At 33.8% G+C, this 16,617-nt stretch overlaps 1 protein-coding gene across 6 annotated transcripts in view; it reads left to right on the top strand.

Annotated features, from left to right (window-relative positions):
* The first annotated feature begins 7,425 nt into the window (after positions 1 to 7,425).
* Positions 7,426 to 16,617, top strand: part of LOC142339202 (transient receptor potential cation channel subfamily M member-like 2) — a 143,300-nt gene continuing 134,108 nt past the window's right edge. For 3 of the 6 annotated variants that reach the window (XM_075389026.1, XM_075389024.1, XM_075389027.1), the window contains exons 1-3: positions 7,426 to 7,572; positions 8,458 to 8,766; positions 12,662 to 12,889. In XM_075389026.1, the coding sequence (XP_075245141.1) occupies positions 8,626 to 8,766; positions 12,662 to 12,889 (369 nt within the window). In that variant the 5' untranslated portion in view covers positions 7,426 to 7,572; positions 8,458 to 8,625. Of the gene's footprint in view, positions 7,573 to 7,629; positions 7,750 to 8,457; positions 8,767 to 9,172; positions 9,212 to 12,661; positions 12,890 to 16,617 lie in introns of those variants that run through there. The other 3 variants (XM_075389028.1, XM_075389025.1, XM_075389029.1) reach the window with 3 other exon arrangements.

The raw sequence follows: 16,617 nt of genomic DNA, 5'->3' as shown, positions 1-16,617 counted from the left end.
GATGGAGGCCTTAAAACATGTGAAGATTAGGAGCTTAAACATGGTGGTATAAGTATTCGAATTATTTTTAATATATAGAGACAGAATGATAGATAGTGACAGGAAAAGACGTGGAACACAAAAAATGTGAAAAGGAGGGATTTAGAGAAAGGAGAAACGGATGCAACGTTAAGAGACAAAAATCCCAATAAACTACGCGCCTGGCCTGCTCCTTAGCTCTACTCATCACGCTCTCGCTCTTCATCCTGTAGACCAGGGTTCAAACCCGACTGTTGTCAGTCTTTTTTTTTGAGAAAACCATGTTCAAGGGCCGTTAAAACATGCAGAGATAGGCGCTTGAACATGGTGCCTTTTTTGTCGACACTGAATTAATATATAGATTGAAATACTGTATTTTTTTAAGTGTATTTTGTAAAACGGTATTTTTTGAAAATTGAAACACTAGTTTTTGAAATTTGGAACCGAACGCAATCAGATAACGTTAGCGAGTTTAAGTTGATTATTAGCTTTCTTCAGGCAAGTAGGCATTGAGTAATCTATTTTGCCTTGAAAGTTGAAAAGCGGAGCTTTTCATTGCCCTTGCTGGCAATTCTGATGACCCTCAGTACTTCAAATTTACTTAACTTTTAGGCTGAAAAAGAAATTGTGTTTGGTACTAAAGTGAAAGAAAGCGAAAGAGTAATTTGATCGAGCGCATCGCCACATTTGCAGAAATTCAATTTTTTTTCAAAATCTCTTGTCAAATAATCCCCCGAATGAGTTATTCAGAGATTTAATTAACGTATTTGTTCTCAAAAAACTTTGGTTTAGTTTTTCAAAGCTATTTTTAACTGGTTAATAACCGCCTCAGCTTCTCAGTTGGCTATTATAGCGCTCCTAAATTTTTAAAATCAAAGAATTTAATTTGTATTGGGGCGCTGTCTTTTTTTTAAGAACTGTTCATACATTTTCATGATTTTTGTGAGGTAGTGATTTTGGTCACGCCGAAACAGGAAATGGAGCGAAAAAGAGAGTGGTTTTGTAGCTTTAAATTTTTGCTCTAAATTTAAAGTAGAGTGAGAAAAAAAAATTGCTTTCTCGCTAGTGGTTTTTTGTTGTCATGCGGCAATTTCACTTTGATTTTTACAGTTTTTCGATTTTTTGGATCGGATTTTTTTTCTAAATGGTTTTTTCAACCCGTTCGTAGTTCATTCTAGGCCTAGTCTTTTCTTTAAACCAAATTTCTTTTTCTCGCTAGTGGTTTTTTGTTCACATAGGGCATTTTGATATTGATTTTCTGTTTTTTTTTTCTTTTTTATCTGATTTTTTTTGGAAATGGTTTTCCCATTTCACTCATAGTCCACGCTAGATCTAGTTTTTTGTTTAGTCAATGAAATTTATCTGAACTGTACGTCAAAACTTGTCCTGTTATGTTTTTTTTACTACGTCGAATAAAAATTTTTCGCTTTACCTTAGTTCACAGCTTGTTCAACATTTTGCGTGAAATCTTTCTGACTTCTCTGGGCTAGTTTCACTCTTCTTTCATTCTGCTAAAAGTGCTTTTAGACAGCAGTTGCTCGGCAAAGCAATCCAAAATGGGCAGAGTCAGTATCAAAGAAGGAAATCAGAAATAGAAACGGGATAAACTCATAAAGCCCAATTTTCGATGCCCGTTGCTCGAACTTTGTTCTTAGTCATCATCTCTTATGCTTATCGGTATTGATTCTAGCCCATGTGTGGTCTCACTACGAAACAAGAGTGCGTTCAGCTCTAAAATTGTACAAAAATCATTTTTTCACGTTTTTTCTCTTCTTTTAATCCCAATCTTGGTTATGAGAATCAACGGCAACTTTTTTCCGTCAATCTGCCGGGTATGTTCTTATGTTGTTGTCTCAACTTTTTGTAATGGAAATTGAGGTCTCATTGCAGTAGCTTGCTGTAACGGAGTTTTAATTTGAGCCTAGTAGTGTTTAGTATTTTCTTATAAGACGTCTCATTTATTATTGTTTTTGCATTTCAAGTTGCATCTTATTGGTTTCAATATGAATCATTGAGTTGCAAAACTCAGATTTGTTGTTAATTTTTGGCTGAAGACGTATTTGGTTTCAGCATTTTCTTGCTCTATTTAAATAAATTTGCTAAAATGTCTTTGAATTAGCTTATTTTGAATAAAATTTCTAAAAAAAGTTTTTGCCTTTTTGTATTACTTTTCGCTGTGGTGTTTCTGTTTTCCATTATCGTTCAAACTCATTCATTTTGAAATAGAGGTTCTTTTCATTCGATGTCCTTTTATATTTGTCGGTCCTCCAATTCAGTTAATTGTCAAAACTCACATTTGAAATTTTAAAAGTTTTAATGGTCTTGTTTTAAAAGTTTTAAAAGTTTTTGAATAATCGCATTGTTTTTGAGTAGATGCGAACCTTTTTTTGGAAATTTGCCAAGCTATTAGATCTACATCCCCACTGAGGCTTAGGATTGCTGCTCTTTTACGTTTATGACTGTACTATTGCAGTTATTTCACTATGACTGCGTTATTGTAGTCCTAATATAGTTATAATTGCCCTAATGGTAATTCATATAGATATATATATTATGATTGAGTTTGTTTGTTTTTTCGCTTGGTTTTTTCCTTAATCTTCAATATCAATTAGTTGTCTCCTTATTCTTCGACATCACTGCTGAACAAATTAAATTGGGTTATGTCTTTGTTAACAAGGACAATTCTATAGTCGACAGTGTTTCTTTGAGAACAATGTTTATACTCGATAATAAGAGAGATTTTTATTGTTTTCAATCTTGTATTGGTTTCAGAAGCTTGTATCAAAAATTTCATTTTTTATTGAATTGGCAGCTGTGCCAAAAGAACTCAATTTATGTCAGTGCTATTATTTCTGTACTTTTGTCTAATTTTTTACTTCTGAGAAATTGCCCTAAATGGTTCAGACTATTTAACGCAAGCGAGTGTATCAGATCACTTGGCTTGATTTTTCAAAGAAATGTTTTTTTTTTTCAAATTGTTGGCGAAAAATTGTTTGTCTACCTAAATAAGTATTTTTTTTTGTTTGGACTAATTTTTTTTTCCAACAGATTATCTTTTCGATGTTTTTCTTTATATTATATTTATTTACGAATGTTCAATGAATCCTGTTCTCCTGCTTTTTAATGTTAATTTTAATGATTTGATTGATGGTCCAAACCTTCCATTTGATTTCCTGGATGGTCTCTTACGACTTATCAGAAGTTTATTTTTATTTTGTCGTCTTGGCTTTTGTTGCGCTCACTTCAAATTAGATCTCCGCTCATTTATTCATTCATGGATTATTTTTGTCGTGTTTTGATCGTCAGCTCATTTTCACTTTTGTTGGAGTACTTTTTTCTTGCTTGTTTTTTTGTGATATGATTTCCCACCTCTGAAAATGTGTTAATTGTATTTTTAGTAGGCGTTTATATCAACTGAGTGTGAAATGTTTACTTCTGCTGAGTTTAATATGGAGGCAATAGTTTTTAGAAGCGATTCATTTTTCTCTCATTTTATTAAAGGTCTTCGGATTTTTTGGGTTGTTTACTACAGGTCTACAAAGCTATCGCAGCTATTTTCTTCAAATATGGCAGCTCAGTTAATCGTCTTTGATAGTTTCGATAGCAATAGCTGAGTGGAGCGATTATTGGCCTTGTCTTTGCTTTTTTAATGTCCATATTCTTCACAGTTTTGAACTGTTCACTCCTTTTTCGACTTTTTGATGTCAACTGGAAGTCAAATTAGATGAGTGGTTTTAGTCAAGGTGGAATTGCAAAAGCAGTGAATATCCTGTGAGGCTTGAAGCTTGATTTTTTCACACTATGTTCAAACTGGAGTAATAATTTGGTGTTTGAACAAGCTAATGCTTCATGACTTTTACACTGTTTGATGTTAGAGAATATCTTTGAATTTTTATTTTCCATAGTTTTTATCATTTCTTTTGTCTGGTCACTTAGAGAAATTTATTTATGTATTTGTGTTCAAAATTATTTGTCATTAATTTTTGCCCGTATTTGTCTGTCGTTTTATTGTCCTATCATTCAATCACATGAATGACTCGTCTCTTGGGTTCCTAATTAGGCCTAAGTGAATTTTTTAATAGCTTGAATCCATGCCAGTCGTTATTATGACCTTGACTCTATTTTTTTTCAAAAAATATTGCAGTTTTGCCCGCTTGTGTTATTGTTTTTGATGACTTAGATTTTAATAGTTTTTGAAACAATAAGTGACTTGGTAAATGTAGCCTATATTTGGTGTTCTTTTTTGTCGTTTTTCCACCTAATGGGTTACGTATTAAATTAATAAAAAGTTTTTGATTTTCAATTACACAAATTCTGCTGAAGTTAATGTTGACATCTCATTAAATATTTGAAGACAATCCTGTTCTCCTGCTTTTTAATGTTAATTTTAATGATTTGATTGATGGTCCAAACCTTCCATTTGATTTCCTGGATGGTCTCTTACGACTTATCAGAAGTTTATTTTTATTTTGTCGTCTTGGCTTTTGTTGCGCTCACTTCAAATTAGATCTCCGCTCATTTATTCATTCATGGATTTTTTTGTCGTGTTTTGATCGTCAGCTCATTTTCACTTTTGTTGGAGCACTTTTTTCTTGCTTGTTTTTTTGTGATATGATTTCCCACCTCTGAAAATGTGTTAATTGTATTTTTAGTAGGCGTTTATATCAACTGAGTGTGAAATGTTTACTTCTGCTGAATTTAATATGGAGGCAATAATTTAGAAGCGATTCATTTTTCTCTCATTTTATTAAAGGTCTTCGGATTTTTTGGGTTGTTTACTACAGGTCTACAAAGCTATCGCAGCTATTTTCTTCAAATATGGCAGCTCAGTTAATCGTCTTTGATAGTTTCGATAGCAATAGCTGAGTGGAGCGATTATTGGCCTTGTCTTTGCTTTTTTAATGTCCATATTCTTCACAGTTTTGAACTGTTCACTCCTTTTTCGACTTTTTGATGTCAACTGGAAGTCAAATTAGATGAGTGGTTTTAGTCAAGGTGGAATTGCAAAAGCAGTGAATATCCTGTGAGGCTTGAAGCTTGATTTTTTCACACTATGTTCAAACTGGAGTAATAATTTGGTGTTTGAACAAGCTAATGCTTCATGACTTTTACACTGTTTGATGTTAGAGAATATCTTTGAATTTTTATTTTCCATAGTTTTTATCATTTCTTTTGTCTGGTCACTTAGAGAAATTTATGTATTTGTGTTCAAAATTATTTGTCATTAATTTTTGCCCGTATTTGTCTGTCGTTTTATTGTCCTATCATTCAATCACATGAATGACTCGTCTCTTGGGTTCCTAATTAGGCCTAAGTGAATTTTTTAATAGCTTGAATCCATGCCAGTCGTTATTATGACCTTGACTCTATTTTTTTTCAAAAAATATTGCAGTTTCGCCCGCTTGTGTTATTGTTTTTGATGACTTAGATTTTAATAGTTTTTGAAACAATAAGTGACTTGGTAAATGTAGCCTATATTTGGTGTTCTTTTTTGTCGTTTTTCCACCTAATGGGTTACGTATTAAATTAATAAAAAGTTTTTGATTTTCAATTACACAAATTCTGCTGAAGTTAATGTTGACATCTCATTAAATATTTGAAGACAATCCTGTTCTCCTGCTTTTTAATGTTAATTTTAATGATTTGATTGATGGTCCAAACCTTCCATTTGATTTCCTGGATGGTCTCTTACGACTTATCAGAAGTTTATTTTTATTTTGTCGTCTTGGCTTTTGTTGCGCTCACTTCAAATTAGATCTCCGCTCATTTATTCATTCATGGATTTTTTTGTCGTGTTTTGATCGTCAGCTCATTTTCACTTTTGTTGGAGCACTTTTTTCTTGCTTGTTTTTTTGTGATATGATTTCCCACCTCTGAAAATGTGTTAATTGTATTTTTAGTAGGCGTTTATATCAACTGAGTGTGAAATGTTTACTTCTGCTGAATTTAATATGGAGGCAATAATTTAGAAGCGATTCATTTTTCTCTCATTTTATTAAAGGTCTTCGGATTTTTTGGGTTGTTTACTACAGGTCTACAAAGCTATCGCAGCTATTTTCTTCAAATATGGCAGCTCAGTTAATCGTCTTTGATAGTTTCGATAGCAATAGCTGAGTGGAGCGATTATTGGCCTTGTCTTTGCTTTTTTAATGTCCATATTCTTCACAGTTTTGAACTGTTCACTCCTTTTTCGACTTTTTGATGTCAACTGGAAGTCAAATTAGATGAGTGGTTTTAGTCAAGGTGGAATTGCAAAAGCAGTGAAAATCCTATGAGGCTTGAAGCTTGATTTTTTCACACTATGTTCAAACTGGAGTAATAATTTGGTGTTTGAACAAGCTAATGCTTCATGACTTTTACACTGTTTGATGTTAGAGAATATCTTTGAATTTTTATTTTCCATAGTTTTTATCATTTCTTTTGTCTGGTCACTTAGAGAAGTTTATGTATTTGTGTTCAAAATTATTTGTCATTAATTTTTGCCCGTATTTGTCTGTCGTTTTATTGTCCTATCATTCAATCACATGAATGACTCGTCTCTTGGGTTCCTAATTAGGCCTAAGTGAATTTTTTAATAGCTTGAATCCATGCCAGTCGTTATTATGACCTTGACTCTATTTGTTTTCAAAAAATATTGCAGTTTCGCCCGCTTGTGTTATTGTTTTTGATGACTTAGATATTAATAGTTTTTGAAACAATAAGTGACTTGGTAAATGTAGCCTATATTTGGTGTTCTTTTTTGTCGTTTTTCCACCTAATGGGTTACGTATTAAATTAATAAAAAGTTTTTGATTTTCAATTACACAAATTCTGCTGAACTTAATGTTGACATCTCATTAAATATTTGAAGACAACTAAAACTTCTTCTTTCATACTTTTTTTGTTTTGTATTTTGAGACTACAGGTCTAAAAAGCGATTGCAGCAATTTTCTGACACTTTGTCAGATACTTTTAAGTTTTCTGGCTATGAAATGAGCTCCACCATTTTCTTCACTTTTCTTTATTTTGTTTTCATCGTGCCAAGATTTTTAATGAAACTTAAATGCTGTTGGCTGGTTATGGGTTACCTTCGATACATACTATGATAAAAATGTAAAACAATAAATAGATGGAGGTGTGTGATTTGTGAAAGCGTAAACTGTTCCCGTTTTCATTTTTATTGGCTTTTTTGACTTCAGTGATTTTGAGGCAAAAGGTTTTAGAGAAATCAAATAGGTTCCTATTTGTAGTTTTCCTAAAGTATTTGCATTATGATGCTTAAATAGTAAATTAATCGTTTATTCGTTTCTCAAATTTGAAAGCACTTGATTTTGGTTGGCATTTTGAGTTTTTATAACGTAATACTTTACTCATCAGTTTTTCACGTTCAGCTTTAGTTATCTAAAAATATTCAAGTTACACAATACTCTGCATAGTTCTAGTCGCTGTAATTGAGGTTTGCTTCAAAGCTTATTTTCATCGCTTGAATAAATTTTCAGTTTGTTTTAAAAACATGTTAGCTTAACTATTTAATCGATTGCTCAAATAACTGCCAGTGTGGGCAGATTTTGAAAGGTAAGTCAATGAAATTGGCTTGAAAGTTTGATCACGAGTTGAATTTTTGCTTTTTGCTATCGAAGTTATGTTACTATTGTCTACAATATTAATACAGTGTGTAAAATACTACTTTGTGTGCAAATTTATTTAATGTTTGTCTGCCTGCAACACTGCTAGAGTAATGGGAACATGGTGGTAAGTGGGCCAAATAGTTTTTTTAAAATCTTATGTGAATTTTTGTAGTTTTGGTATTTTGACAGCAAATTTATACTGCATTTCCATTATATAATATGATTTGATTACATTTTTATTTGATCGAATAATCACTGAACTGGTTAAATTGTTGTACGTTTTTATGAACTGTGAGTGTTTCCCCATAGATAAAGCTGGCTCATGCATCGCTGGTTCTTAAAATGTAATACAATGATGAGCGCGCCATTTTGGCTTTAGCTTTAAAAATATCTACACTGTAGCTTTTTTGACATGTTTATTTGGTGTTTATAAGATAAAACGGCATAATTGATGTCGTGTTCAAGGAGCAACTCTGGGTTATATAGAAAGACCTTACAATAGTCTGACAGAATGTAACAAGATGAACATTTTGAACATAAGGAGAATCTTACAGGATGACCGTTATTTTGTAGTAATCTTTTAAGGTCTTATAAGATAACCATCCTGTCTTGTTCAGGGTTGTTTTTCCGGAAGAGTATAGTCCACGCCTCTCTCAAGAGGATGTTTTTTCTGGCGGAGGGTGTGTTCTAGCATCTTCGAATAAGGTGGAGGGGGGCTGTATTCTAACCTCTTCAAATTAGGGGGAGTGGTAATTTGGAGCAGGGCCTAACTGTTTTGGTTTTCAAGCAGCACGACTGATTGAATGCATGGACTGAATACGCTTATTTTCAGACTTACTTTGGCATCACTGCTTTAAATGTGTACATATTACGTCATGGATTGATATCACCATCATTATCATTGTCACTGTCCGAACTGAGCTGAGTTGAAATCTTCTAGAATATTCTGGAATACTCTTAAGCCCGTGCAATCCAATCTAGCGTGAAGTGGGACAGGAGGATGGGCGTTGTTGACAAGAATGGGAATGAGGTGTTGTTGTTGAACAACAGAGGAGCAAGTCCTGGAAATAACTCTGACCAGTCAATTGATGTGGACAATGAGGCTGCTGCACCTGGGGCGTATGACGAGAATGCCATTGAGGTTAGTCCAACTGACTTTTATCCATATCTTTTCAAACTTCCGTACTTTTGAGGCTGCAATTGAGGACTTCTTCTGGAAGAATTTTTGATCCCATATGTTTGAGTAATTCTATTCAGGTTGTAGTTACTAACATGTATAATCATCATATATTTTGTTCTTCCATAAGTTTTAAGGTTGAACTTTTTTATTCCGTGCTTGTTGATCATAAAGGCAAACTCTTAATCAAATTACTTCCTCTGGGCCTTTACTGCAAAAAGAAAAGAAATTCCTCTTTATTCTGACCTTCAGAACTATCAAAATTGATCACGTTTACTGCGCGCTGTTCGTGTACCTGCATTTTCTTGGGATTAAAAATTAGTGCAAATCCAATTCTTAACGTTCTGTAATCAGATGTCCATTTATTCAGCTTCTTAAAAAGGCACTGAAAAGTAAATCGAAAGTTCAGGTACGGTGATCTTTTTAGTTGATTCAAAATTCCTGAATTCATCCAAATTTTTTATTCGGTTGTCATCAAATTTTAAGTCACTGCCATCACACACGCCTTTCGAGGTAATCAAATTTGCCTTCTGGCGATCATGATTCAGGGCAATGCAACTGTGCCTACCATGGCATCAGCTAATTGCCCAATTCAGGGATCCTCACCAGGTAATAGTGTCGAAAGGACATCGAGCGAACATATCCCGCGAGAAAATGAAGAATCTGAGGCAGAACTGTTTCTTTGCTCTCTTTGGTCAGAGAAAATCAAGTTTAAACATCCAAAGACGTTTCATGGGAGACTATCTAAAAAGCGCGTATCGTTTTGCTTATTGTAATCTCCGAAAGTAAAAGCACATGTTTGTGTCTGAGCATTTTTTGAGCAAAGTATCAGTCTAAGGAAAGGAGAATTTAGGCTTCAAGGCCTCACAAATTTTCTTGAATAAGCAGCCTGACTACTTTCTCGCAACAGCCCACAATGGGGAAGTAAATTCTTATTTTCTTAAGCTTTTTCTATTCTAAGCAGAACTGACACAACAGATAGGTTATCGAAGAAAGGTTATTGAATAAATGAAGAACAGATAAAGCAATAAATAAATAGTAGAAAAAAAACTCAAAAACAATTAAATAGAACTTTTGAAATTCGTTTTTAATAGCTAAGAAGCTGTAACTTGACAGAAGCGATATAGGCGCTCTTGGTTTCTTCAACATTGAAGAGGCCAATTGATTTCCTACAAGTTTTTTTAAACTGGAAAGAATATTTGTTCATGCAAGTGTTCACTATTTGTTCGGAAGGGCTATTTGTTTTGCCCTAAAAGCAAAAGTGCGTGAATTTTTGCGGAGCAACAGGATTTTTTGTCGATAAGCTTCGTTGATTGTTTGACCTTGAAAATTTTTTTTCGATGGAACAGTTTTTGTTCTCGACAGAGCGAATGTTCTTTTCTATCGGAGCCATTGTTTTGTTGTTAATTTTCTTTTCATAAATTTCTTAACGATTAGGCCTCCAGTTACGTTAAACATCATTAGGTTGCGAAAGAACTTTAGTAAAATTTGCTGGCGTTTTAAGGAACGATTTGTCTCAAGGTATTTCAATTTTTGGGCTATTTCATGGGGTATTTCAATTTTTGGGGTAAATATTTGTTGTATTATTTTCCGCATTCTATTGTTTGTGAACTGACTTTTTTCAATCAAATCATGAAGTTTAAATTTTTATCACGAATTGGCTCTGGTTTTAGGTTCTAACCCGAAAAGTTTTTTTTAACAAAACTGAACATGCTGAAATTTGTTTTTTGCCTTTTTTTTATTTATTTTTGTGTTTGGATTTATGCATTAGAAGTAAATTTGCGATCGCTATCGAGAGTCGAAAGTATATTTTATTGATAAGACAATTTTTTCATTTCTATTACATTTATTTTTGAATTTCAATTAAAATCTTTTTCGTAATATCAGTTTTTAGTGTTACTATTTTGCCCCTTCTACTTATTTTACTCTACTTAGTTTACTCTTTGAGTGTTTGATTTTATTTTGACCGATTTCTTAAGTAAGGAAAAAGAATTTGAAATTCCGTAGCTATGATAAACGTGCAGCCAAAATATTAATTTTTGATCGATGTGATTGTGTTGAATTTTTCTTCTCGAACAAACATTTTATCAATTGTTTTAAACGTCTTTTTTACGACTCGAAGAGAAGTGTTGGTATTTTAGCTGAAGTATGTTCTCGACTTGAATTTTTACCTGTTTCATTTCAAACGTAGGCTTCTGTGTTTTAACTTGTACCTTTGTTTTCGAACAGTGGACTTAAGCAATTGCTTAGGTTGTGATGTATAGTAATTAGGTATTGCGGTTAATTGGGAACAGACCAACCACCTTTCTATCAAACCTCCCCTACCTACCCCCTTTCTTGATTAATTTGGTTTTTTTCACGCTTTAAGTTTTGGTTTTTGTTTGACCTACATTTCTGTTATTCATAATTTAAGTCGCTAGTTTAATTCGTGGCAGTTTGGGGACCAACTGTGTAACCAAAAGTGTGAAATTGGTATCATTTTTCTTTTTCTAAATCTTGGTAGTGGTCTTAAGAAGCTCGATGAACATCTTACCTTGAAATTTCTTACGCACTTGTTGTTGGAGAGTAGTTCGTCCGATTTATTCTGTTTAGGTTTCTTGTTCTCTTAATTCTTAAGTTAAATGAAATCAAGTCTTTAAATTGGATCTTTCACAATCATTTGATGATTTCGCTATATTTTTAAGTAGGCTCCCATATTTTAGTATCTTCAGATTAATAAGAACGTGCGATTCATTCGAATCCGTCCAGACTTCATCAAAATCGGATACTTGTAACAAAAAAATACAGACATTCTTTTTAAGTTTTGAAAACTAAAACATTCCGCGGTTTGAAATTTCGCTAATTTCCCTCTTTTCGAAATATGGCCGATTTAAAAATATTACATACCTGATTTATTTTTTATGATTTAAATAAGAGCGACAAGCGACCATGTTTGGCCGAATGTGGTCTAGTTTATAAAATATGCTTTTAATTTTTTTACATGTTTGTTGAAAATTTTTGAGCTGCAGTGTTGCTAGGGTATAAAATCGTTTGTAAGTTGCGAATGATAGCATTCCAGTGAGGAAGAGGGAAGCGGAGGAAAAAGTTCCAATTTCCCAACTGATGTCGATTGATGGCTAACTTAGTAGCAATAAACATTTTAAAGATTTTTCTGCGGAGAGTAAAGAAGCAGTTCTCTTATAAGGTCGACGAGGATATAATGATCACCAAGAAAGACTCAAACGTGTCTGCTGTCTTTTTGAGGGCATTATCAATGTCTGGTCAAGACGAACAGAAGAAGAAGAAAATGACGGCCAGGATGGTCTGTTCTTTAGATAAGACTAGAGTGTGATGGTGTTTTCACTCACTGCAATGTAGGTTATTCGAGTGGCTAGCATAACGTTCGATTTGACGTTCATTGATGGGTTTTACCCGGCATGCGTTGAGTTACTTACAATTGCTACAATCAATCTAATCTTGACTTCTAACATCTAATGTCGGGAAAACTATAAAGAACAATAATTTCTAATAAACAAAAATTAATTACAGAGGGTATATTTCGTCAGATTTCGTCTTATAGTTTTATGACAACGTAATGATTGAAATCAACTATAAGAAAAAACTTGATATGGAGCAACTTGCTGAACTGAAATCAACTGATATCTGTTTTCGTGACTTTGTGCTTGTCATCAATAGAGCAGATATGATTTCTCGGTAATCATGAATCGTACCAAAAAATTGTGGCGCAAGAAAGGTGTAAATTTTTCATTTTGGATAGACTTCTAATTTTATATTAAGCATGCAATGTATATAATGAAACATGAAACGTTGAATGTTATGAGTGTTGAAAGCGTCTTGACCATTTTTGCTGCCTAATCAGACTCAAGCAAGTCATGGATCTAGTGACGCGCAGTCCTCTAAAAATAAGAAGCCGCCCACCAGTTTAGCCCAAGTTGCACCCTTAGGCGAGGTTATTCTCAACTCGCCTACTAGTCACGAGCATCTTTCAGTGGAAGATCAGTTTGCTGATCTGCTGAGAAGCCAGCCGCTCACTCCTAGCGAAATTAAAAAGCGCAATCGGAAACAGCTGGTGTATACCAGGCTGCTTGTGAGTTTTCGCATGTTGTTTTCGGAACTTCCCCCCTCAAAGAGTGGAACAGTTCCTTGTTTTCCCCGTATGCTGGCTTGGAACATACTTCGATCAACCCTCGATCAATCAATGAAATCCTTTCAACAATTTTTTCTCCCAATCGCAAATAGGCTGTTTCCAGAAATTAAAGACTTAATGATATTAATCGGAATGCTACTGATATTGATGAAAGGGGGTTCGAGAAGTGTGATTTAAGCTAGTGATATACCTTAAATACTTCCCACTAGCGAACGGTTACATCGATATTATTAATATTGCATCCTTATCTTTCAATATGCATCGCACTTCAACCTTGAGTGATGGTCGGAACGATGCTATAAACTATCTTTTAATAGAACTTTTTAGTTTTAGTCCTTGAATTATCTTGATACCACCAGCATGAATATTTTTAGTTGGCTTACCTTTCCTCTTTTTGGAACACGAATGACATCACAAAAAATGTGAAATTAGTTTCTTCATATTCGGAGCGTAAACAATTCGGAGCGTAAAGAATCCTTGTTCATTATTAGCATTATCGTCTTGTGAAGTGTGTAGCTGGCTTATTAAATAGCAAGTTGCATAAAGTTGCAAGACAAGCGAACCTTCGAAAAACTCCTCCAGGCATGCAAATGAACTGAACATTTAAAAGGTTGACATCTTCATGTTTTTAATGTGAATATTGGTATTTGAAACGTTTTCTTTCGTTTTGACTTCACGGGACTGATTGCATTACGGACATAAAAGTTCAGAAATAAACTGTGCACTAAGCAGAACATTTTAGCCTTGTTCATGCATGTACTTGGAAAGTTGGAATGAAATAGTAACTTTGGTAAGTCTATTTAGCACTTGCCACATGTACTCGAGGAGATGTCAAAGTACACATTTTTGTTTACGATGTTAGTAATCAATATGATCATTAAGGGCGGCACGATTTATCCAAAGCTGTTTTCTGTCTAAGTTTCTAAGAGTTTCCAACTCTTGATCATCCTGTGTGATGATGGATTCAAACCGGCACGCGCATGTTTTAGAATGCCGAATGTCACCTGTGCTAGATTCGGAAGAGCTAGATTTTTAATTGCTCTTGAACGAAGTAAACGTGTTTGTCATTATTGTAAACGTGTTGGTCTTTTTTATGCAAATTTTTTGCTTGACCATTTTGCCCTTTTCTTCTAGAACATTCTTTGACTTCTCAAGTGACTTTTTCACGCTTTCGTTCTTCATTTTTAAGTGATCTCTATTGCTCTCACTCCGAAGTAAAGCTTGTTGCTGATATAAAGTCGTTTGCAGCAAAGGAAAATTAAGGGCCAAATAGCACAGTCGGCAGTGCATATGGTAATGACGCTGGAGACCAATGGTTTGAATCCCGGTGGGGTCACATGTTTTTCCACCCGCATGTTCGAGAGCAATTCTTCCGACATTAGTCGGTTTATGTTTAAATATATAATACAGATCCTAAGTTGTCAAAAAACTTTTGGCAATTGATAATTTGCCAAATGCTCGAGAATGTGTACGTGACTCTTCCCTTTCTAACGAGTTCCTTTCTAACTTTTGCCATTTTTGTGGAGATGCGAATAATATCTGTGGACACTACATTTTGATCAAAATAAAAATATGTATTCGACGTTTGATTATTGTTTACTGTTGCTTTATACAATACATACATGCTTGTGTACATTTGATTAAATGCCACCTGCGTTTTTAAATGGAAGCAAATAAACTGCATTGTTCAAATCAAACCACAATGCACAAACGTTTCAGCTGAATTTCCTTTATTCTTCCCACTATGCAGCCACGTTTTTGTAACGTTGTTAAAGATTGCTTTCATTTAAGGCTCAATGTAGTGCAAAATATATCGAAGCACAGTTCCTGTTTCTTTCATTAAAAATGGCAAGCAATTCCTTATATTATCGTTAAATTTTTGACCTGATGAGTTAAATCTTTCCCACCGTATTTTTTTTATCAGATCGGTTCCTTTTTTCAATGCTACTATTTTTTCTGCATTACTTAAGTTTTGCTTTGTGTGATTTGCGTTATGGTATCTGAGCGATCTTCGGACAACAATTCATCAAAACGGAACAGGAAGAAAAGTAACACGACTCCGGTCATCAACTTCCAAAGTCCACCATCAACCTTGTCTCCGAGATCTCAGTTACGAACTCTTACCACATCCAATCTCCACTCTCCTTCATTTACGTCACCAAGGATTGTGTCTACATCTTTTACTTTCCCTGCACTGTGTGTAATTCGCAATCAAACAGGCCAAGCTTTTTTTATTTGTTCGAAGTCAGCATTTGACTGCTTTTTTTCAGATCAAGTCAAATTTTTAGTTGAAAATAGTTTCCAATATTGCAAAAACTTGAGCAGTCAACTATAAAACTACGATAAAAGACATTTGAACAATATTAAAAGACAGTTGTCTAGCTAACCAAACAGCTTATAATTCACAGAAAACGTCCATATTTTAATAGCGTGACATTTTTACGGCCTTCATGCTTCAGAACCTGAAAGAGTATGTCTCAAGACCGCTTCTTAGCCTTAACGCCTGAGCTGCTCTAAATGATTTTTGAGATAGTTGATTAATTTTTTACGATGTGTGAGGTATGACGAGTTTTACTTAGGCGTTATTTTTCAATATTCTTTCTCATAGGCTTACTTTTTCCTGTACGAGGCAATTTTTGTTGACTAGAATTTGAATTAAATGGTGGAGTCGTTTATGCGTCAGATTTTTGACCAAAAAGTTAATCTGATCCTTCCAAGTGACGTAAATAATTGAATTTTAAATGTTTAATTCTCTACATTCCTATGTTATTCCAACATACTCAATACTAGATTGAAAGAAAGTTGTTCATTTTCTCCCTCAAAGTAAATCGATCTCATGAAAGGAAATATAAGAACGCGCTCTTTTGGCCTCTAAGGGGATCTAGTTTTTCTTTGACAAAATATTGCAAGAAATAGTAACAGCAGTAACGAGAGTTTGTTGATAGATAAGGAGGTTTGGAAAATTGATAACGATAAGTATCTTCTTACTATTAATGAAAATTGTTAATATGAGTTTTAAATTGTAGAACACAATTGCTATATCTCAGAAACCACCAGGTACACATATTGATTGATATATGAGAAATCACAGAATAAAAAGTGGCTAATGTTAAAGGGCATATTGTGTCCTATAGGAAAATAACATCGCACAAAATCATTTTTGTCAAAGAGGTGCTCTTTCGCCCATCTGTTTGGGAATACCTCGCTAAGAAAAGAAGCTGAAATGAAGTGCTGCTCAAATAATACCTTGTATTGTATTACTTACTTGCTCAATATTTTATATTGGACATTATATGTAGAAAGCATTTGTTATTTGACCGGTTCAGGTTATAGAACCAAACAAAAACGAGTTTGTTGCGGAACTATTTTTCAAAGTATAAAAATGATGTTTTTGTAACATTATATGGACGTCAAATCTTTAAAATGATATACAATTTTTTTTCTGCTGTATTATTTTTTAATTTGTTGAAAACCTAATATTTTCTAATTTTTATAGATGAGCAAACGTATCTCAAGTCAATGAGTAATAATCAGAAATGGAATTGGGAAATGGTTTGTCGGCTGAAATGTAATAACAATTGGGTGAAATGTGGATGAAAATAAATTCTTAAAATTATTTTTCCGTATTCTACCTATTCTTAGTAAATTGAGAAATCAGGAAATGAAAA

This window comes from Convolutriloba macropyga, chromosome 5, assembly GCF_964194025.1.
Source record: "Convolutriloba macropyga chromosome 5, txConMacr16.3, whole genome shotgun sequence".
Lineage (NCBI taxonomy): Eukaryota > Metazoa > Xenacoelomorpha > Acoela > Convolutidae > Convolutriloba > Convolutriloba macropyga.
The sequence above is the reverse complement of the archived record's forward strand: the minus strand, read 5'-3'. Positions and strand labels throughout refer to the sequence as shown.